The 25,260-nt window shown below is 35.5% G+C and overlaps 1 protein-coding gene across 1 annotated transcript in view; it reads left to right on the top strand.

Moving 5' to 3' along the window:
* LOC137624380 (protein CNPPD1) overlaps positions 1-4,892 on the top strand; it is a 34,297-nt gene extending 29,405 nt beyond the window's left edge. The window contains exon 7 of the mRNA XM_068355102.1: positions 84-4,892. Coding sequence (XP_068211203.1) covers positions 84-718 — 635 coding nt within the window. The 3' untranslated portion in view covers positions 719-4,892. The remainder of the gene's footprint in view (positions 1-83) is intronic.
* The last annotated feature ends 20,368 nt before the right edge of the window (positions 4,893-25,260 follow it).

Here is a 25,260-nt window from a genome sequence, read left to right as displayed (position 1 = left end):
TATTGTATATGCTTGCATCTTATTTACTAGTAGTTTTGTAGGTAAAACAACTGATCCTTAAACTACTTCGTATTTTTTCATAGGTGATTTGGAAGACAGTGTGGAAGATGATGAGGAAGGTAATGTTACTGTTCCAGGAATGCCTCCCCATGCTCTCACAACACTCACCACATCAATTTTACTTGCCATTTCATCGCCGGGCTTACCTCATCACCGTGAGGCCTCAGGAGGGAAGAAAACCTGCCCTTCGTGTCCTTCGGTAGCTGTTGATGAAATGGAATGTGAAGAGGGTTTCAGCGAGTTCAGTTCTGACGACTCCCATCCAGCAGATGTTCGTCTCAGTTTTACAACTGGAGCTTTTTGGCCTCCTTCGAGTCAGAAATTCAACCACTTTGGTGTAAATTCCCTGGACCTTACTGTCGATGTCACAGATGCAAATGTACGTTATCAGAAAGACGACTGGGTATATTCCAATCCTTGGGTTATTCCTTGGCTCTCTTGGCATGTTTCACCAGTGTATGGTTTGATTCACAATTTTACTGGTATAGGAGCTCCAAACATGGGTGGCACAAGAAAGGGGGATTACAGTGTGTTTGAATGGCTAGCATGGATGGGTGAATTGGTGCATAATGTTCTAGATGACATGGTGCCTGATCCTCCTATCCCACATTTACCCCCAACCCCTCTCCTCAGTCGTGTTGCTGTGGCTGTGTCGTAGCAACCTGTACTTGTGCCTTGGTTCTCTGAAATGGCTTTTGACAGGAATAATGATCTTCTTTTAAAAGAACTGAATTCTGTTTTGCTTCTAACTGAAAACTTTATTATTAACAGGGTAAAATATTCAGACTGAATTGCTGTCAGAATAATGTGTATCAGAATGAGTAAAGTTTGAGCTTGCTGTAGAATGAGTTGAAGATTACAGTAAATTCAGAAATGCGTTATAGTGTTGGCAAAGCTGGGTCCTTTATGGATAGCATAGTTCAAGTGGTAAAGCCAAAATGTTCTCTTACACTTATTATCCCAAAACTTGGAAGGTTGTTTCCTCGGTTTTTGTCTATGCTAAGGGCGTGAATAAAAAAGAATGAAGATATTTATTGAATGCCTTTGGTTTGAAATGAGGCTTCTTATTTTACTATTGTTGTAATAGCTTTACAGCAAGCAAAGGTTTTGCAAAGCAATGTAAATAACATTCTTGGTATGCCGTGCTTTAATGCACACAGCAGTAGTAAATCTAACATTTTGTTGCATAGCAACAGCGGATATCCTGATCAGAAGGTGTATGTGAAACATCCTTGCTATGCAAGTTCCAAAATTGATAGTTTTGCCCAGTTTAAGAATAGTGTCCCTTTTGTTGATTAATATTTGAGTATTTATTTTCAGGTTATTTATTTTAGTTACCCTGGTGTAAATGTTGAAGTAATTGAATGTAATTATCAAAGTTGGTTGGTATTTTTGTGCATGAACAAGATTTTCAGTTCTCGCTTGTTTCATTCTATTTTGCTCATATTTCTTTTTTAATCTGATTTTTTTCCCTTTCCCTTATGCTACTTTTAGAGTAGTATTGTACCTTAAGCATACATCTTGCAAGGTTTAAGGTTTCTATTAGATCAAACAAATTGTGTCATAAGTGTGGTGGCTATTTTTACATCGGTTTGTGTTTTCTAACGTACAGTAAAATTCCATGAACTTTTTAAGGTATCTGTTAATTGTCTTCATGTTATCGTGTCTGTTTGAAGGTTCAAAGTATGCAGTGTTGTCAATGTAATCAAAGAGTTTCAGTTGACTTTGCGTAAGGATCTTGGTGTATTTTAATTTTTGTCTTCGTGGAGAAAGTCTTATCGTCATCGGGGACAATTACATAAAAAATTTTAAAATTTTATGTCATTCATAATGATAGGGTTATTGGCATTCTTGAAGTAGGTTGCATCTTTCTGATATGAGTTTTGTATTTTTTTTACGTTATCCTGTTGTTCTTTTATGTTAAACCATCTTTGGGGTTTTGTTCACTCATTCAGATTTAGTATTGTATACTGTACTATGAGGTTTTTATTACAGTGCTGTAGAGTATAGAGGTTCCTGAACCTGACTACATTGTTGGAGTGTGTGTAATTAGTTTTGATTTAGAATGATGGAGTATTTTTTGTGTGTAGTGAAGGCTTTAGAGATGTTGCTGAAAATATTTTCAGTGAGAATTAGGTTGTTAAAAAACTTAGTTTTCAAGATAACGTGTAAGCTTGGAGAGCCAGTAACATGAAGTAAATGACTGAATCATCAGTAAAAAAAACTGGCCAGATCTGTAAGGAACATTCAGTGATTTTACCATTAACACTTTTGCTATAGAGTTACAGTACACTAATTTTTATACTAGTCTTTCATAAAATCATCTATTTTTTTCATTTTAGGTAATGTTAACCATTTTAACATTCTTTTTATTTGAATAGGTTTTTTTAACTACATTTCAATAGGACTTAACTGAGTAGTTCAAACCAAAATTTTATCTACTTGCTGCCATCGAGTCTTGTTGCCAAATATTTCAAAACAGCACATATATAAAGCATCACTACCATGTTAGGATAATAACTTTTTTCTTCAAAATGTTATTGATATATAAAAGCATCACTATCACTTTTAAGTTAATCACTTTTTTCCTTAAGATGTTACCATATCCTACCTATTTTGTTTTAGTACTTTTTCTTTTGAGTTTTGTCTAGTATGATGATAATAACTAGTGGCCACTTGGAATGACAAGTAACATTTGCCTAAAGAAATTTATAAAAGGAAAATTTCTGGTTTTTATATTACATCTCAACCTCATTCTTCTGAATTTGGATTGAGTAAGTAATTGAATTGGTACGTACTATAGACTGGGAAGACGGCTATACCTGTGCATGTACAAATTAAGTACTTCCCTTGAATTGAAATCTGATGCAGTAATTTTTAAAATTCTGTCCAATAACTATACTGTTTTGATATTTAAAAATTGACAGGTTTTGAATTTTTTTTTTATTCTTCCCACTATGTAATAGATTTTATTATTATGATTGGTTTATGGTGTTTGTCCTGCATTCTATGGGTTATATTGAAGGTATGTATACATAATTATAAAGCTCCAAGTTACCCTTGATCAAACCTGCCCACCATGTGTTTTTCATCTATTAGTATTCAGGTATGGTGGAGATACCATCACAGAAATGGAACATGTTGGCCAACTCTCATGAAATAAGGTCACTGAAAATTTTTTTTTCTTCATAATTTTATCTATACTGTACTGTGCTGTATTCATGAAAAGATATTATTCTCTTGCTTCTCAACCATATATTAAAGTAAAGATGACACACTGACTATCAGATGCTTGTGGGTCTGCTGTCTGATAATCAGCAAAATTCAAGTACAATAACTAAGACCCATTAGTATTGCCTAAATCCTAACAATCTAGTTATCCCACAACCAACAATAAGTTCGTATGATTTATAGACTAAGCTAACTTGTACTCTGCTCTAATTGTTCAGTTCAGAGATTTATTTGCAAAATTCATCACTTAAAAGGTAACCAACAGGAAAAAAATGGAATATGGCTTAAAATTAATTAAAGAAATTAAATAAGTTAGGGAAGGTTACTGACCTCTTTGTTTAACTGTGTTAGGTATATTAACTACTTTTTTATGCATAGTTTTGGAGATCAGAGTTTCTTACGTGGGTTTCAATTTATTGTGGGTTGTTATAGTAACCTTTTTTACACTTGTCTAGATAGCAGATTTGCCATCCTTTTCTATGATTTATGTTTTACAAGTTTTGTACCCAGTATATCTAGTACTACCCCATTTTGATTAGCATGGATCTTTTATTCCCTTCAAACAAAATTTTGACTTTCAAAAAGTTTTTTTTTTTTTTTGGTCATCTACCTTTTTGGGATTTATTTCCACGCGGACAGACTTCCAGCACTACTTGTTATACTGTATCTTTGAACATGTAGAATTTCAGAGAGGTTATGACATAGAACAGTTGGACAGAATTGCACAAGTTATCATAATGTCAGGAATACATTATTTTCATGTAGCCTGACATGAGCATTTAGCTAAGCATAAATGATACTCTACAAGAAATAAGTAATATAGTCCTAGGTTCTTGATATGTCGTAATACATCAAAGGACTTGAGAATCCCCTTTTGCATGATAGGAACCTCTGAAGCTCATAGTTCCTTGGGCATTTCAGCAGTAGTGTAGTGAGCTTGGATATTAACTTCTTCAGGAAGAAGTCATCTTTAATTTTTAGAAATGCTATTGGAAGACTAGGGCCTACACAAAGTATAGCAACATCTAGGTATTCAAACAACAATTAGATTTTCCTGTCATAATATTAAGGTATTACAAATAGTAAATATAGTTTCAAAATACAGATTACTGTCTGTCTGTCCGTGTGTAAATACATAGTTATTGGAATTAAGTGCTACATATTTAGACTACAATAATTTTACAAATGCAGTTGGCAAATATATTTTACAGAAAAAGTCTACCAAAAGTAAGGTTAAATGTGATTTTGTATGACATTTGATTAAAATCACTTCCCTAAATCAAGTCATGTTTTGCTTTATACTGACTGATGAGACGATTTGTATTGAAAATAATAAAATATAGAGAATATTATGCAAAATATGAATAGATTCATTTGGTAATGAATGAAGTAAATATGCAGTCAGTAATGGATTGAAAATAGAGATATAAACATTATTGTTGAAATGTGTCCAGTATTTGCAAATTTAGCCAGCCTTGCTGTTAGAGGAATCGGGTACAGTTGTATTTATATGTGGCTTTGATATGGTCTCCTGTAGGATATGATGGAATTGTAACCTCAGGTACTAAACTTTTAAATACATTGAATCAATGGAATATCAAGTAATAGTTTTTCTATCCTTGGTCAAATGTACAATACTTTCTTACTTTTTATTATATAATACAGTAATCAGGTCAGAGCAAAATTTTACATTTGTAGTACCTGTATTGTTTTAAAAGATGTTCACTTTATTAAAGGTTAGTAGAGAAACGGCATCTTTGCAAAGCACACACAACCAGTATTGCTCCTGAGGTATTATAAGCGAAACACTTCTCGACATGAGGCAGTCTTGTATTGTGAACTGTGGTCAATTTGGACTAATATGGTAACTGCAGTTTGTTTTCATTATGATCAATTGCATTTTGTTGAGCAACGTTTGCTACTCAAACTTGTAAATCAGTGACTGAAATATAATCTCGATAGTAAATCTTTTACTGGTATATCAAGAGATGTGGATGAAGATTCCCTTGTAGGACATCTGCATGAAATTAAGCTTTATAATTTAATTTATTTTAAATAAAATTGCTTCGTTGTGATGTGGGGAATTGCTTCAATATTTGTGACAGCTCTCAATGTCTTGCCTTCCATCTGGCTTGAACTTTATCAAATCTAATTCAGAACTGTCAAATTTTCATCTTGTTACTTTTAAAATTTATTCAACAATCCTATTTTGAGACCTGAAAGGTTGTACTACTAATTTGTCTATAGTCCCAGATTTTCTCATAAATGGCCTTTGGGCCCAAGTACTTGGAAGAGTATTTTTATCTTGAAAGATGTGCTCTAACAGTTTGTGACTTGGATGACAACTTTGAAATTAACCTTGGCTATGATGTAACAAATGTAACCAGACTGAGAGTACTAAGCCATAAAATCATAGTTGAGTAACAATTTTCTGAGTACATCCTGTTCAGATACATTCTATGGCTATATTTAAAACAACCAAATTGCTTTACTGAGTTTTTGTATTGAGAATTGGGAATAAGTTATTCAAGAAAAATGTAAAGGTAATTCAATTTCAGCACTTATCTTCTGACTAATGCTAAAAAAAGTAAATTGAAAACTAGTACATCACAGATTATGCAAAAACAATTAACATATTAATTGCAGCATGATTGCATTTTCAAGGAAGTGAGAATTTGTTAAACTGACTTTTGATAAAATTTTGTAATTTATATAAAGATATTTTGAGACAAATGATTGCTAAATATAGTATAGTAGGGTGAGGCAATTTTTGACACCTTTTTAGTAACCTTTGTACAAAATCTATATTAATAATTTATGACCAAATACCAAACATGTTTTCAAGAGAGGGAGGTCTCATCTATAAAAATGGTTTGTTCCATAATCATCAAAGAATTATAAATTCTCGTATTACAGTAATAAAAAAAAAAGTATCTCAGAGGCGAGGCAATTTTGGACATGTCTGTATCTCCGTTAAGCGCCAACGGTCAGTTGGGCAAACTATGACAATTTGTGGTCCCTATCAATATAAATATGCTAGAAAAAAATTATAGACACATAAATTTTTGTGTCCGTAATTCAAGATTGTCCAATTTTGCCTCGCCAAGAAAAAAGTGAGAAGTCTGCCTGTCCAATTTTGCCTGACCATGGTTTTGAAAACTCCAATTTTGCCTTACTATATGAATATGTAAATCAAACTTTGTATTCGAGCACACAAATATACTTTTATGTATAAATATGCATATATGTAATCATAAAAATTCAAAATAAGACATAAGGGGTGCAGTAAAAGGGGTGTCTGCCCAAGGTGACACCCTAAAAGTGAGTGACACCCTGAGAGTTACATTAAAAAAAAAAAAAAGTTTCTTTCTTGCTCGATGGTTATGATATGATTTTCAAGAAGTTATTTAATGCTAGGGACACTCTTAAAACTGTTGACACGGGGTGAAACCTTAAAAAAGATTGACCAAAACATGATAACATCCTGGAGAGGGGTGTCAACCCAAATGCTAGAAATATCTAAAGAAAAACTCTACTATATACATTGTTCCTATAATAATTCACATATCCAAATGAAAATTTCAGGAATTGAAATAGAATATATTTTCACTGTTCCTGCTAATTTCCATGTTGATAACTGTTATGTTGCCTTTTTGATATGGTGTAAAATGGAGCAACATTAGAGTGAAAGCACTTAGAAGGAAGTTGTACCTATCCATTTTGTTCTTATCATTGTTACCTCATACTATGAACGAGCCATCAAAGAGATAATTTTACCTACAAAAGAAAGGGATACAATCGAAGATTTAAGAAAAAAAGATGAAATGAAGAAAAATACAAGGAAGAACACAAAGAGAGACAGAAACATGACAAATCATGGAAATACAAAGCAATCAAATATCTCGATTCTTTAAGAAAAAATTTCTGCAAACACTAACGTAAATTCAAAAATATCTAAATTGACCATGGTAATAAATAGTGATAACTGAACTGCTAGGATAGTCCGGATAGTGAATGATAAGGATTTATTTATACCTAAAATAAAAGAAATAAAAAAGAAATTCAAACTATTTTGGAAGATATTAAGGATCGTCCATTTTTTTGCATTGGTAGTGCAACAAAAGGGTTTTTAGAGGAAGAAGGAGGCTAAATGACTCTCCTTGAGCTAGATGCTTGAAGCCACTGCCCACATATCATCATCATCATCTCCTTCCACGCCTATTGACGCAAAGGGCCTCGATTAGATTTCGCTAGTCGTCTCTATCTTCAGCTTTTAATTCAATACTTCTCCAATCACAATATCCTACTTCATGCTTTATAGTCCTGAGTCTTCCAACTCTTCTAGTGCCTTGTGGAGGCCAGTTTAAAGTTTGGTGAACTAATGTGTCTTAGGGAGAACAAACCATCTCCATCTACCCCTCACCATGATCTCATCCACATGTGGCGCTCGAGTAATCTCTCTTAGTTTCATTTCTAATCCTGTCCTGTCATTTAACACCCAATATTCTTCTGAGGGCTTTGTTCTCAAATCTACAAAATGAGTTTCATTAATATACCAAGATTCACGACCTTACAATAACACCGATCTCACTAAACTGATATATAGCCTGATTATTGTATGTAATTTTAGGGGACCTGATTTCCAAATTTGACTTAACCTAGCTATCCTCTGATTTGCTTTTTCAATCTCTCATTAAACTCAAATTCTAAAGCTCCTATATTAGATATCACAGTTCCTAAATATTTAGATAAGTCTACCTCATTAATCCTTTATCCTTCCAAAGATATTTCATCTTCCATTGCATATTCCATTCTCATCATCTGTCTTTCTTCTATTTATCTCGAGCCCAACCTCATGTGATTTTTCATGCATTCTGGTAAGCAAGCTTTCCAAGCCCTTTGGTGTTCTGCTAATTAGGACAGCGTCATCAGCATACTCTAGGTCTCCTAATTTTCTGTTACCAATCCAGTCCAATCCCTCTCCACCATCCCAACCGATCTATGCCGTACAAAATCTATGAGGAGGATAATCAACATAGGTAACAACACATTCCTTCAGAGTACAGTACTCCACTTTTCACTGGAAATTCGTTTGATAAGACGCCACTAACATTAACTTCGCATTTGCTATGCTTATGGACAGACAATTGAATTACATATTTTAGAGGAAGTCCATAATGTCGCAGGACTCTCCACAAAATTTGCCAGAGCACATATTCAAAAGCTTTTTCATAGCCCACATATACCATCAAAAGTGGAATTCAATATTCTACATATTGCTGTACTACATGTCTTAAATGAAAATTTGGTCAGTACAACTTCTACCTTTTCTAAATCCTGCTTGTTCATCTCTCAACTTTTCATCAATCTTTCTCTCTAGTCTCTTTAGAATGAGCATTCTATATATTTTCATGACAGCTGACGTAAGTGTGATTCCTCTGTAATGATTGCAATCAGTCATATCTTTTTTTGTCCTTTTCACCAGCACTCCTAGCTCCCATACATAAGGCTTTGCCTCTTCACGCCACATTCTACAAAATAATCTTGTAGGTAATCTGGGAGTCACTTCATTTTCAGACAATTTTCATCTCGGCAGTTATTCCTTCGTATCCAGGGGCTTTCCATCTTTTGAGTTTTTTTTTTTTAAGAATAGCTTCGACTTCAAACACTCCTAATTCATTCATGGGCACATCAAGGTCTTCATCAGTTTCAGGCATATCAACCAAATTATTCCCTTCGTATTTCCTATTCATGACCTCACTAAAGTGTTCAATCCAACGTTACTTTTCTTCATGTTCTTTTGCTATAACAAATCCATCTTTCTTTTTGATGGGTATATGCTTCTTTTTTCCCGTAGAGATTTCATTAATAATTCCAAGAGCAATTCCTACAACAAAGTCACTCCCTGAATTCATAGCTTTGTCAGTCTCATCTGCTTTCCTGTCTAAATATTCTCTCCAATCATTCCTGATATTTCTTTTGACCTCACTATCAATACTGAAATAATTGGCATGCTCTGCCTTGTAATTTTCATTACTTCCTCGAAAACTTTAAGAAATCAATTTCTGTCTTTGTCTTCTTTTTATAGTATCCCAAGTATCATTTGATATCCATGGTTTTCTCCTTGTAACTGCATGTCCCAAAACTTCGTCTCTTAAAGTCTCTTAAGACTGTAAATCGATTCCTACATTCAGTTACAAAGATTTCTGTGCTCATCCTCTAGAAGCTTAGTTGTATCAAACTTAGGTATTCTATCTACATTTCTGTTGGGTTCTTTCAGTTTTGATATTTGTGTGGCAATGGGGAGCTGGTGATCACTACCAATAACTGCACCTCTATAGCTTGTTACATTTCCCAGAGTCCTCCTTCTTTATCAGTGGCTATGTGATCTATTTGATATTTGTAATTGCCACATGGTGAAGTCCTTGTATATTTGTGGATCTCCTTGTGCTGGAAAAGAGTACCTCCAGTAACAAGATTGTTTGTTGAACAATAACTTATAAAATGTGCCCCATTTTCATTTGCAACTTCGCCAAGAACCTCAACACCCATCACATTTTCTATCCCTTGATTATTCCTTCCAGCTTTAGCAGTGAAGTCATTAATCACAATTTTCATATCTCTCTAGGTTCTCACCTATTATACTCTGCAGTTCTTCACAGTATTCATCTTTCCTTTCTTCAGAGGAATCATTTGATTCGCCTTGGAAGATGTAATCGGGATCTTGAACCCTTCTGTGAATCCTCTTCACTTTTTGTCCGGCGGGCATGCTGTCATGCATTTGCGGGGAGGGGAACGGGGCAATTTAACCTGTCAAAAAGTTTTCATTCTTTTTGCCTCTCGTGTGAGTGCGAAGGAGAGTACTGGAGCGTCGGCGCACAGGATGCTGCTGGTGCTCAGTTTCTGCTGAAGCACAGTTTTTGGTGGAGGCGCAGAAAAGCGCTAGCGTGCAGGAAACCAATGCGTAGGGTGAATATACAAAGAATAGGCCAGACTATTTGGCCTCTATTTTGAGATACCTTACCTGTAGCATTAGAGGCTCTTTGATCTTTTATTTTGAGGTGCTATACCTACTTCCAACATTAGAGGATATTTAAGCTCTATTTTGAGGTGCCATACCTTTAGTATTAAGGGCTCTATGACCTCTATTTTGAGGTACTATAATCTTAGCATTATATGTTCTTTGATCTCTAATTTGAAGTGCTTTACCTCTAGCATTAGAGGCTCTTTGACCTCTACTTTGAGGCTCCTTACTTTTAGCATTAGAGGGTCTTTGACCTCCATTTTGAGGCTCCTTACTTTTAGCATTAGAGGGTCTTTGACCTCTATTTTGAGGCTCCTTACTTTGAGCATTAGAGGGTTTTTTACCTCTATTTTGAGGCTCCTTACGTTTAGCATTAGAGGCTCTTTGACCTCTATTTTGAGACTGCTCACTTTTAGCATTAGAGTCTCTTTGACCTCTATTTTGAGGCTCCTTACTTTTAGCATTAGAGGGTCTCTGACCTCTATTTTGAGGCTCCTTACTTTTAGCATTAGAGGGTCTTTGACCTCTATTTTGAGGCTCCTTACTTTTAGCATTAGAGGGTTTTTTACCTCTATTTTGAGGCTCCTTACGTTTAGCATTAGAGGCTCTTTGACCTCTATTTTGAGACTGCTCACTTTTAGCATTAGAGTCTCTTTGACCTCTATTTTGAGGCTCCTTACTTTTAGCATTAGAGGGTCTCTGACCTCTATTTTGAGGCTCCTTACTTTTAGCATTAGAGGGTCTTTGACCTCTATTTTGAGGCTCCTTACTTTTAGCATTAGAGGATCTTTGACCTCTATTTTGAGGCTCCTTACATTTAGCATTAGAGGCTCTTTGACCTCTATTTTAAGGCTGCTCACTTTTAGCATTAAAGTCTCTTTGACCTCTATTTTGAGGCTCCTTACTTTTAGCATTAGAGGATCTTTGACCTCTATTTTGAGGCTCCTTACATTTAGCATTAGAGGCTCTTTGACCTCTATTTTAAGGCTGCTCACTTTTAGCATTAAAGTCTCTTTGACCTCTATTTTGAGGCTCCTTACTTTTAGCATTGAGGGTCTTTGATCTCCATTTTGAAGCTCCTTGCGTTTAGCATTAGAGGCTCTTTGACCTCTATTTTGAGGCTCCTTACGTTTAGTATTAGAGGGTCTTTGACCTCTATTTTGAGGCTCCTTAGTTTAGCATTAGAGGCTCTTTGATCTCTATTTTGAGGCTCCTTACTTTTAACATCAAAGGGTCTTTGAGCTCTATTTTGAGGCTCCTTACTTTTAGCATTTGAATGTCTTTGGCCTCTATTTTGAAGCTCCTTACTTTTAGCATTTGAATGTCTTTGGCCTCTATTTTGAGGCACATTACGTTTAACATTGGAGGCTCTTTGACCTCTATTTTGAGGCTCCTTACTTTTAGCATTAGAGGGTCTTTGACCTCTATTTTGAGGCTCCTTACTTTTAGCATTAGAGGGTCTTTGACCTCTATTTTGAGGCTCCTTACTTTTAGCATTTGAATGTCTTTGGCCTCTATTTTGAGGCACATTACGTTTAGCATTAGAGGGTCTTTGACCTCTATATTGAGGTTCCTTACGTCTAGCATTAGAGGGTCTTTGACCTCTATTTTGAAGCTCCTTACTTTTAGCATTTGAATGTCTTTGGCCTCTATTTTGAGGCTCCTTACCTTTAGCATTAGAGGCTCTTTGACCTCTATTTTGATGCTCCTTACTTTTAGCATTAGAGGGTCTTTGACCTCTATTTTGAGGCTCCTTACTTTTAGCATTTGAATGTCTTTGATCTCTATTTTGAGGCTCCTTACGTCTAGCATTAGAGGGTCTTTGACCTCTATTTTGATGCTCCTTACTTTTAGCATTAGAGGGTCTTTGACCTCTATTTTGAGGCTCCTTACTTTTAGCTTTAGAGTCTCTTTGACCTCTGTTTTGAGGCTCCTTACTTTTAGCATTAGAGAGTCTTTGAGCTCTATTTTGAGGCTCCTTAGTTTAGCATTAGAGAGTCTTTGACCTCTATTTTGAGGCTCCTTAGTTTAGCATTAGAGGGTCTTTGATCTCTATTTTGAGGCTACTTACTTTGAGCATTAAAGGCTCTTTGACCTCTATTTTGAGGCTCCTTACTTTTAGTATTAGAAGCTCTTTGACCTCTTATTTTAAGAGTCCTTACTTTTAGCTTTAGAGGCTCTTTGACCTCTATTTTGAGACTCCTTTTAGCATTAGAGGGTATTTGACCTCTATTTTGAGGGTCCTTACTTATAGCATTAGAGGGTCCTTGACCTCTATTTTGAGGCTCCTTGCGTTTAGCATTAGATGGTCTTTGACCTCTGTTTTGATGTTCCTTACTTTTAGCATTAGAGGGTCTTTGACCTCTATTTTGAGGCTCCTTAGGTTTAGCATTAGAGGCTCTTTGACTTCTATTTTCAGGCTCCTTACTTTTAGCATTAGAGGGTCTTTGACCTCTATTTTGAGGCTCTTTACTTTTAGCATTAGAGGCTCTTTGACCTATTTTGAGGCTCCTTACTTTTAACATTAGAGGCTCTTTAATCTCTATTTTGAGGCTCCTTACTTTTAGCATTAGAAGGTCTTTGACCTCTATTTTGAGGCTCCTTAGGTTTAGCATTAGAGGCTCTTTGACCTCTATTTTCAGGCTCCTTACTTTTAGCATTAGAGGGTCTTTGACCTCTATTTTGAGGCTCCTTACATTTAACATTAGAGGCTCTTTGACCTATTTTGAGGCTCCTTACTTTTAACATTAGAGGCTCTTTAATCTCTATTTTGAGGCTCCTTACTTTTAGCATTAGAAGGTCTTTGGCCTCGATTTTGAGGTGCAGTATCTCCTGCATTAGAGGCTCTTTGACCTCTATTTTTAGGCTCCTTACTTTTAGCATTAAAGGATCTTTGACCTCTATTTTGAGTCCCCTTACTTTGAGCATTGGAGGCTCTTTGACCTCTAATTTGAGGCTCCATACTTATAACATTAGAGGCGCTTTGACCTCTATTTTGAGGCTCCTTACTCTTAGCATTAGAGGCTGTTTGACCTCTATTTTGAGGCTCCTTACTTTTAGCATCAGAGGGTCTTTGACATTTATTTTGAGGCTTCTTATGTTTAGCATTAGAGGTTCTTTGACCTCTATTTTGAGGCTCCTTACTTTTAGCATTAGAGGCTCTTTCACCTCTATCTTTAGGCTCCATACTTTAAGCATTAGAGGCTCTTTGTCCTCTATTTTGAGGTTTCTTACGTTTATCATTAGAGGCTCTTTGACCTCTATTTTGAGGCTCCTTACTTTTAGCATTAGAGGCTGTTTGACCTTTATTTTGAGGCTCCTTACTTTTAGCATTAGAGGCTCTTTGACCTCTATTTTGAGGTTCCTTACTTTGAACATTAGAGGCCGTTTGACCTCTATTTTGAGGCTCCTTACTTTTAGCATTAGAGGCTCTTTGACCTCTATTTTGAGGCGCCTTACTTTGAGCATTAGAGGCTCTTTGATCTCTATTTTGAGGCTTCTTACGTTTAGCATTAGAGGGTCTTTGACCTCTGTTTTGAGGCTCCTTTCTATTAGTGTTAGAGGGTCTTTGACCTTTATTTTGAAGCTCCTTACTTTCAACATTAGAGACTCTTTGACCTCTGTTTTGAGGCTCCTTCTTTTAGCATTAGAGGTTCTTTGACCTCTATTTTGAGGTGCTATACTCTAGCATTAGAGTTTCTTTGACCTTTATTTTAATTCCCTTACCTCTAACATTAAAAGCTCTTTGACCTTTATTTTTTGGGTGCTTTATTTCTAGCACTAGAGGCTCTTTGAGGCCTCTGTTTTAAGGAGACTAACCGCTAATAGTAGAGGCTATTTGACCTCAGTTTTTAGGTGACTTACCTCTATAATTAAAGGCTATTTTTTATACTTCTTCATATAAAGGCGTTCCTTCTCTATTCTCTTCTGTCTTTTATAGTTTTTCAAGATCTTCTTTGCATAGTTCGTCAGCCTTCTTCGAGATTTTAAGACACATTTCAGTGCTGTTTGTCCTCGGTTCGTCAGATTCCTCGGAGAAATCAATGGCTTTCATGTCTTTACCTATAAGGGCGATGGTAAAGACATAGATGCCATTGATTTCTCGGCATACACTATACGCCATCATACTAAAGTCAACGAAGAGCAACACAATATATTTACCAATGCCGTCCTGATATGTTCTATCTTCAATGCCGAATTTTGAAGAAACACACGTCGCTCACCGCTTTGCACCAATGCAATCCAATTATAGGACATCGTCGCTAAACCACAAGCAAATTATCCTTCAAGGCGCTTACATTATGATCTTCAAAGCTCGCCAACTTCGGCAGCACCTATCCAAACTATCTGTAGATGAAGGTGTTCCCAATAGCCTCCAGTTCATCCTGTAGCTGTAACAAAATTCTCACAGTCAGTTACCGGTTCCGCCAGAATGCGAGCTCTGTGAGTAAAGTGAAATCCTCCTCCCAATGTTCACTGCGTAAACCTCCATGGCTACAGTACATACAGATCATGAGGTGTTGCAAGGTATGTTAAAAAAAAAGAAAAAAAAAAAGAGAGAGATCAGGTCTCCAGAAGTCTTTTGGAATCCGGGGCGGAGCCGTTCAGAACTGCTCCGGGAAGATTCCGTTCTGGAGTCATTCAGAACTCTATGCTAAGTCTACGGCTATTTCTTCTGAAGTAATTTGGAGAGGAAATTCAGGAAGATTTTCTTCCGAAATCGTTCAGAGATTTCTGGAATCATTCAGAATTCCATGCTAAGTCTGTGGAAATTTCTTCTGAATCCTTTTGGAGATGCACGAAGATTTTCTCCCGAAGCCGTTTAGGACTCGCAAAAAATTCTCTTTTTTTTTTTTGGTTTCAATAGGCCCTAATAATAATAATAATAATGATAATGATAATGATGATGATGATGATGATGATGATGATGATGAATAATCACGTGATTTGATTTACAGCTCCGTGAAGATTCCGTTCTGGACACATTCAGAACTCTATGCTAAGTCTACGGCTATTTCTTCTGAAGACATTTGGAGATTCAGGGTATTCTTTCGAAGTCTTTCAGATTAGCATCTGGAATCATTCAGAATTCCATGCTAAGTCTATGGTAATTTCTTCTGAATCCATTTGGAGAACCACGATTTTTTTCCGAAGCCATTTAGAACTCGCGAAAAATTCTCTTTTTCTCTGGTTTCAATAGGCCCTAATAACTCATATTATTAATAATAATAATAATGATAATAATAATAATAATAATAATAATAATAATAATAATAATAATAATAATAATAATAATAGGTGGAGTTGAATACTATGGCTTCATCGGCAGAATTCTTGTCCAATTTCTCAATTCTACGGACAATTCTCTTTTCAGGGTTGCTACATTCAGCTAGCAAGTTGGAGAAAAAAAAAAAAGAATTGTCCGTAGAATCGAGAAATTGGACAAGAAATTAAATTCTGCCGATGCAGCCATAGTATTCAACTCCACCTATTTGAAGGACGGTCTCCTACCAAGAAATAATAATAATAATAATAATAATAATAATAATAATAGTAATAATAATAATAATAATAATAATAATGAACCGTGATTTGATCTACTGCTCCGGGAAGATTGCGTTCTTGAGTCATTTAGAACTCTATGCTAAGTCTACGGCTATTTCTTCTGAGGCCATTTGGAGATCGACGATTTTCTTCCGAAGCTGTTTAGGACTCGCGAAAAATTCTCTTTTTCTCTGGTTTCAATAGGCCCTAATAATAATAATAATAATAATAATAATAATAATAATAATAATAATAATTTTTGTAAGTAACATTCTGTTACCTACAGCTCTCCATTTGGTTAATGCCTTTTCTGCTCTTGGTGTCATCATCATTATTCCTACCCCTTCTCTTCTAACTCCATCTGTTCCATAGGGCAAAGATATCCAAACTATATTTCACAAATTCATTCTCTACTAGCTGTAACTTCCCAGTTTGATTCATGGTTCTAACATTTCAATTACCAATTTTCAATTTTTCTTTAGTATTTACAAACCGGGAGTTTCTTAGCAACCCACTACGGCCGGGACTGGGGGCAATTCTTTCATTTTCGCTTTCCATAGACTGACTAAATCCATAGAGGATTCATAGGCTAAATCTATTCATCAAAGAATAGCCAGTTTCTTAGTTATGCGCAGCGCCTATCTAAATGAGGCAAGTGACCCCTGCCGGTCCATACTAATTCCAGTAAGATCAACTGCCGGGCATTAGAAGTAGAGGAGTATCCAGAGCACCAAACGGATACGTACCTTTTTCAAATTACAGATGGAATTAATGGTCCTTTATTTATGGAACTCATGCCTCAAAGAGAATGTTTAGTGCCATATTTAAAAGAACTGAAGCTGTTTTTTGAGCATTTGGTTGAATTAAATAGACCCGTCATATATTCAAGCATTTAAATTGTCACGTATATGGCTATAGTATATATTGAATTGTTCACCTTTATTTCCAATTTTGTACTTGTCCCTATTTTCTCATTAGTAATAGGTTTGATTATCCTTTTTTATGAAAAAAGTTTTCCTTTTTCTTTTTTATTTTCTTATAAATCAATATGATTTTCTATAGAAATAAATGATAGAAAATATTTTCTAAGAACTATCATTTATCTATATTTTTAGTTAAAATTATTAAGAATATATATATATATATATATATATATATATATATATATATATATATATATATATATATAGATAGATAGATAGATAGATAGATAGATCTACAAAATCTATTACTTAAAAACTTAACATTATGATATGATGTTTTTTTTTTAAATTAAGTGTCCAAAATTGCCTTACCATTTTTCAAGGCGAGGCAAAATTGGACACTAGATATTCCATATTTTTTTTATTAATTCTTTATTTTAAACCTTCCTTTAGCATCATCCACTAATATGTTTTTAGAAAAAAAAATAATTTCATGTATTATTTCTGAGAAACCCTAAAATGAAGGTGAGGCAATTATAGGACACCCATATTCAACAATTTATGTAGGGATACTTAATACTTTTTAAAAACCAGACATACTATTATTTAATAAGTAGAAGGTTGGGCAATTTCTAATAGTATTATAGTTCTCGAAAATTATAAATAGTTTTAGAGATATTGTATCTGTCCAATATTTGCCTTACTTGTCCAAAATTGCCTCTGTCCAAAATTGCCTTACCCTACTATATAACAGAAATGATAAATATGTACTAGAATTAAAAAAAGTTACACCAGAAATATGCAGTTCTAAAACGTGGCTTAATAAACTGACCTCTTGCCATTAATGTTGGAGAAAATATTTAGTGAAATAGTTTTTGTAATTCATTCGTCATGAAAAAATTAAATACATTGAAAAAAATTATTTCAATGAATCTCAAAGTTTTTCGTAGTCCTTCAAGAACAGATTTTTTACTCCTTAATAAAAAAGATAACTCTATGTTCTCTGTGTTGTTTACAATACAATCTCTTAACGGGTGCCCTCATCTGTGTGAGAGATTATTTCCTCCATAGGTGGCGACATGGGTCAACTCATGGTGCATTAGTTAAAGTTGGTAGTTTTTCCCTTGGTTTCCTGCTGGATCCTCATTTACGCTGTTCAGGTGGTTGTTATGGTTGGTTTTAAAGTAAGTTATGTAATATATGTTAAAACTGGGCTATACTCTATATGAAAAGCTGTTAAACTTTACTCATGGGATGCATCATCGACCAGGTAAAGGTATGCTTTATTAAAAACTGCTTCAATGGAGTATTCAGTGTCTTATCAATGGGAAATGTAGGTATATTTAAATTATGTTGAATCTAGGGACAAGGAGGCGAAGTGTAAGAAAAGAATATGTTGTGCACAAAAAAAGTTCTTACGAGCTACGTCGTCTGCATGGTACAATTAGGCAAGGGGATTGCAATAACCACGACAGATTTAGAATTTTAGTTATAGATTATAAAAGAAGGTGATGTGGCCTACATAATACAGAATAGGATAGGTAACTTCATTTCTGTGTGGGAAGAAAAGTTTAAGGGAGCTAATGGGAGTGGTAACATCTCGGATCAGGTTCATGCAGGACAGGCATTTAGCGATAATGGAAAGTACCGTTTTACCGACTCCCTTAGACAGGTCTGGACAAATCCAATGCCTGTGGTTTTCCAAGGTGCAGCTGAAGATATCAGACCTAAGCATCATCATCTCCTCCAACGCCTATTGACGCAAAGAGCCTCGGTTAGATTTCGCCAGTCTTCTCTATCTTGAGCTTTTTAATTCAATACTTCTGCATTCTTCATCTAATTCGCACTTCATAGTCCTCAGCCATGTAGGCCTGGGTCTTCCAACTATTCTAGTGCCTTGTGGAGCCCACCTGAATGTTTTGTAAACTAATCTATCTTGGGAAGTGCGAAGAGCATGCCCAAATCATCTCCCTCTACCCTTCATCATGATCTCATTCACATACGGCACCTGAGTAATCTCTCTTGTAGTTTCATTTCTAATCCTGTCCTGCCATTTAACTCCCAATATCCTTCTGAGAGCTTTGTTGTCAAATGTACTAAATCTATTGGAGATTGCTTCATTGTCATGCCATGACTTATGTCCATAGAGTAAAACCTAAGCAATGCATGTGAAATCAATAACTCTGCCACCAATTTTGTCTTCCAGGTCAGGTTTGCCAACCAATTTAGTTTTAGGATGAGGGACTGGTCGTGTGGTCAAAATCCCTGACGGCTGACGCCGGCTAACTTAGCCACTACACTCAGAGGTGTTGTTGCATACCCTTTGCTTCTAGCCTAAATGATAAAATCGATTCACTATTCTGGAGGGCCAGGCAATACTCGTGAGGGAGAATCCTCTGACAGTGATGACATTGAATGTTAAAGCCACAATCACCACTGGTCAAGTGTTTGTTCAGGGAAATAGATGGGATGGTTTACCAACTTATACAACAAAACAAAGCATCACAAAGTAGATTGGCATACAAAGGCTAAGCAATGACATGGCGAATGTCAAAGAACCAGCAAACATGCACTGTGATGAAGATCTCTTTCCAGCCCAGTGAGTGTGCCTAATGCCACAGGTGGGATTCCTAACTATGGCTCTTTTAAGAAACTTGTACTTTAAGGAAAGAAAACAGTAGTGAGGGATTTATACAACATCCATATTCTGGAGACAAGGAAGAGTTTAAATCACCGTTTTGAGTCCAGCTAAATAAACGTCACCCCCGCCAAATAAAGGGAGAATAAGCTAAATTTACATTCTCCTTATTTGAAACAAGTTTCTGGCTCCCTAATTTCTGTCTTAAAGAAAGAAGTACAATCAGCACTGGGGGAATCTAATGCAAAGCTCCTCATTGTCTCCCTTTTTATTCCTCTTAGTTCCCATTGTCAGGTTAAGGAGAGCCAGTCTATCAGACAGACCATCTACTCTGCAATAGTATTAACTCCTGTCAGAGTGCCTTTAGATGTGCAGGTTGTTCCCTTTAGCTGGATATTTGCCTTGGAGGTTTTCTTGGTCAGTAAAGATCAGTAGTGTCATTAAGAGTTTAGAGCAAGGTTTAGAATTTAATTCCTTTCCGAACTGTGCTGGGAGGTTTTCTGGACCCTGGAGGAATTGACTGAGCTTCAAGGGGTTTCTGATATTTTTAGACTACATCGAGTCTGGCTGTGACAGGGAATTATCATGAGCTGAAAGGAGAAAGGCCAGATGTATCATCAGATTTAGAGGGAAATTTTGTTTGAAGGAATTTTATGAAACAACAGTGTAGATATAAGAGATGGATTTATTGAAAAGTTCATTATTAAATCGGCTACTCTGCTATCCTTCATATTAGTGGAGAATAGAAGGGTCAACCTTTAATTGACCCAACATAATTGAATACGGCCAATGTTTCATCTCGATGGTAGAGTTTGGGCATATGAGAAAAGGATATGAATATTTAGAAGACTTAAGTACAAGGAGGGCAAAGGTCAGTATGAAGTCTTATCAGTATCATCTAGAAAATGGAAATATATACTAGATGGGAATTCAATTGGGAATTGCACTAAACTGGAGAGAACTCATTTCACTGTAATTTTTTAGGAAATTCTTCACCTACTGTAGTGTGATTACTATATATACCTTGTGGATGATCAAATTGTAAGAATTGTACTTAAAAATAATGCTGTGAAGAACATATGTTAACATTTATTTTTTATCTTTTTTTTTCAGATTAAATTTTGCATTCTGAAAGTTACAGTTTTTGTTACATCTGCGTATGAAGAAATAATTGTACAAATGACGTGGCTAGACATTAAATTAGCTCTCTCAATGATTGAAAGTGCATTCTTAGACCCCTATGGTTGCTGCCTGGCTCGAGAAGGAATGACTAAATCAGCCGAGTCAAAGAAAGACATGCTGATGTATGTGTAATGAAGTGGGATAAGAAAATTAGTTTTGAGTGGATTGGGGAAGGCTTGATGTTCAACATGATACTGTGCCGGCGAGCTGTTGGGTTGTAACTGAGAGACTCGTGAATACAAATTAACAGCTTGCTAGTACATTGGTGACCCAGGTGACAATGTGCCTACCCAAGACGGAATAACATAAAGTGTGTTCACCGAGGGATCCGATCGCTAATTTCCCCCTCCATTGTCGTCACTGGAGCTCATGGACTGAGCTATGCACTTGCCACAGTGTCATTCTGTCAGTTGCATTGTTGCATCTCACGATTATGGGTGGGTGTTCCATATTTGGGTGCGCTAGTAGTTCCAGACAGAAAGGGATTTGTTTTCACATGTTCCTTAAAGACCCTAAGGTGTCCAAATGTGGATTAATGCATGTAGAAGAAGTGATCGCATTAATGTCATTGGTACCAGGATTTTTTTCTCTCCATTTCCGGACAGAAGATTACAAAGAAATCTTCAACATGAACTACTGCTACCACAACTTTACCAGAGAAGTTATCACAGATTAAAGAAAACCGCAGTTCCCTCTTTAAATTTAGTCAGGTATGGTTTAACAATTTGTTTATAATCTCATTAATGCAGTTTTTAGTTACACATCTTCGGTTGATAGGTAGGCTGGACTAAATTCTTGAAATGAAGTACAAAATTAGAATAGGCCTAGCATTTGCAATATTCAAGAAATTCTTGGACTAAGGCTATCCATTTTTTTTTCTTTCATACTTTCCTTTCATGAATGTAATGTTGTTCGAACAGATTATAAGTGACCTATTATTGAGTAGTCTTCCTGTGCAGACAATAATTATGCCTATTTCCTTTTATTTCTTAAAAAGAAAACAACTAAGGGATATCGTGGGGTCACAACGTTGAATCTGGTAATAAAAGGATAGATCTATTGATTAGTCACGTAGCGTATGGAGAATTAAGTAGCTTCCATTAGCCTAATCATCCAACAGCTGTTTAGGCCTAAGCGTTGTTTTTTATTAGGTGCAGAATACATTTTAGGGTGAAGGTATTAAATGATAAAAGGAAGCCAGAATTTCTTAAAAAAAGGTGTTAACAAAATAAAAAAAAATCTTCAGTAATATTTTGTAAATAAAAGAACATTATGCTAATTCAATAAAAGTCAGGGAAGTTTTTTTTTTCTTTTGTTCATATTCATTCACCCTCGTTAATTTCATTATTTGTATTCCAACAAGATTATAGTCTGTATGGCAAGGTCTTAAATAGTTTGATATAGCTGTATTAAGTGAGAGAGAGAGAGAGAGAGAGAGAGAGAGAGAGAGAGAGAGAGAGAGAGAGAGAGAGAGAGAGAGAGAGAGAGAGAGAACACCAGCATAGCAACAAATTACTGTCAAAATATAACCATCAAGTACACTGCCCAGTTGACTTGCACCAGGTGATGTCACAATGCGAGAACTGAGCGACCGACAGTCTCACCTTATGCTCTTCCGTCTTGTGCCTACTATTACAGTTTACGAGTAAGTTTGGAAGTAAATATCAGCAAGCATACCGGAATAAGTGTAAATGGAAGTCATGAAGATGGAATAATGATTGTTAGTATGTATGAGAAACATAGAATTGGTTGGCTTACTTAAGTTTCTTGGAGTAAATACAGTATACAGTAGGTGATAGTAAAACGAGAGAAGAGTCTAGTCACAATAGAAACAAGAAAGGTAACAGGTTATGGACAATAGACTAGTAAGGGACTTAAATTGTCTCTGGGAGCCAAGGATGTAATATATGAAGGAATTTTGAGTGCGTATTTTAAAATAGAACGAAAGGGAAAAGCTTGGACCTTTTGAAAATTGTTTGAATTGTAAATGTGGTGTAAGAAAAATTGATTGGGTGCAAAATCTTGAGAGACACAACAGGTGATTAGAAAGAATGGAGTAGAGTAATTTCAGGTGGTTCATTCATGTGGAAAGAATAATGTCAGTGCAGTTCTCAAATAAAATAATGCGTACTATAATTCACAAGTACTATGCGGTAGATTAGGAAGCCCTAGAAATTTGATGATAGGTGGCATAAAAGACATTAAAAATGAAGGGCCTTACCATTCAGAAAGTGCAAGTTAGTGAAGAATGCTGCATTGTGTGTATGGACACTGAACAAACTGCTAATGAGTCTACTGTATCAGTATTTGGAAGCAACTAATTTTAGATGATGTACTGCGCAAGGGTTCATGTGTTGCCTATAACTGTAGTACCTTAGTTTATGAGTTTAAATAGTAATGTGTTTGCCTAGCATTTTTATGGCAGTAGGTCGATCCCCGCCCGGGACCATGAGTTTTAAGTTGTTTACTGGGAGGCCACTACAGTGGGGGTGGGGCCCTTGCCCGGCTGACGTTCTGATGAGTACCTATTCTGGTGAAACTGGAGCTGAAACCAGACACCTTTAACCTGTAAGTAAATTCATGAACTAGCTCGTAACCTAAAATGTTCATACTCTAAATAACGAATCCAATTAGAAAAGTCCATAGATTTAATATACATTCATTTTTAAATATGCATAGTGGAATTTGGTGAACAAATTATAACCCTTTACATGAGAAATTAATACAAAGTAATTCACAATGGAAAATAACAGACCCACTAACTTTCACTTTACCTTTGATGAGAGTCTTGGTTGGTGTTATGGAGATGAACCAGGAAGAAGAATCTCCCCTTTATGAGCATTTCTAGTAAAATATTGGGAGTTCTCTCTCTTGAATCTTATTCAATATCACTAACTGAATCACATGATTTATGCCGTATGAACACTTGCTTGACTTTTATTTTACATTATAATTTGAGGAACGGATTTATAGAAAACTGTTTTTTTTTTAATGCCATGCAAATGTGACAAAATTTACATGAATATGGTGTGAAAACTGTATCAACGGCACGACTGATTTCACGCTAGTCTTGTTAGTACGTTTCCACAAAAAGTGCATACAGTATGCAGAGGGGAATTTTTGCTCATAGAATTATTTCAATTTTTATGCTTGTAAACCGATTTGCTTTTATCCAGTCCCTCATTAACCAAGGTATTACTGTATATATATATATATATATATATATATATATATATATATATATATATATATATATATATATACATACATATATATATATATATATATATATATGTATGTATATATACATATATATATATATATATATATATATATATATATATATATATATATATATATATATATATATACTGTATACCAGTGTACCCGATCCACTGGTTCGAAAATTTGTGGGAGAGTGTGGTTTCTGAGTGTACCTTTCGGGATAATCCCTCTCTCCAGGATATGACTATGCACTCTCACCATGGAATGGCTACTCCCTTTTCCCCTGATCTTGACTAGAAAGAAATATTTACATTTATATCAATAGACACTTTTTCTTTATTGAATAGGGAGATATGCTGTATGTGTGTGTATTTATGTATATGTAATATGTATCATTATCATCAGCCATTGCTAGTCCACTCAAGGACAAAGAGATCATACATGGCCTTCAATTCCAATCTATTTATGGTTTCTCTATGCCAGTCTATACCCACAAATTTCCTTAGCTCGTCAATCCATCGTCTTCTCTTCCTTCATGTCCTACTCATGTCCATTTCTCTCTCTTACATGTTGGCAGAATATATGCTAATTTAGTTTGCTCTCGTATCCATGTTGCTCTTTTTTTCTGTCTCATAGTGTTATTCATGTCATTAGTCTTTTCATAGTTCTTTGGTGTAACTAGCTTATGTTCAAAAGCTTTAGTAAGGGTCAAAGTTTCTGATGCATAAGTTAAGACTATCTGACTAAACACTTTTCTTTTTAGAGAAAGTGGCCTTTCACATTTCATAATCTTATTTTGTTTACCAAATGCTTTTCCATCCCATGCTTATCTTTCTTTTAATTTCAGTCTCGTGTCCTGGAAAAACTCGTACTGACTGTTTCAAGTACACACATTCATTAACAATCTCTAGAGGTTCGTCCATAACTCTTATTCGTTGTATCTCTGCTTTTTCATTGAACATTATCTTAGTTTTACTCATGTTCATTTTGAGTATTACATTTCTGCTTTCTCTATTCAAATCTTCTATCATATTTTGAAATTCCTCCCATGATTCACTAAACAGAACCATGTCGTCTGCAAATCTTAAGTTGTTAAGGTATGCACTATTAATGTTAATTCCTACATTTCCCCAATCTAAATTCTTAAAACCTTCTAGGCATGCTGTGAATAAATTGAGAGAGAGAGAGAGAGAGAGAGAGAGAGAGAGAGAGAGAGAGAGAGAGAGAGAGAGAGAGAGAGAGAGATGCGGTATCCCTATCTAATCCTTTTTCAATTGAGACTTTCTCACTATATGTAGTTTTAGGATTGCGTACTTCCCGTATAGATATCTTCAAGTTTTCTAACCAGGTGACCAGACTGGGAAAATGGAAATTAGGAAACCTGTATCAGGGGCGTAGGAACGTTTTTACATTGGGTATTGTTGCTAAATTTT

Source organism: Palaemon carinicauda, chromosome 31, assembly GCF_036898095.1.
Source record: "Palaemon carinicauda isolate YSFRI2023 chromosome 31, ASM3689809v2, whole genome shotgun sequence".
NCBI classification, from domain to species: domain Eukaryota; kingdom Metazoa; phylum Arthropoda; class Malacostraca; order Decapoda; family Palaemonidae; genus Palaemon; species Palaemon carinicauda.
This window is presented reverse-complemented; position numbering and strand designations above follow the sequence as displayed.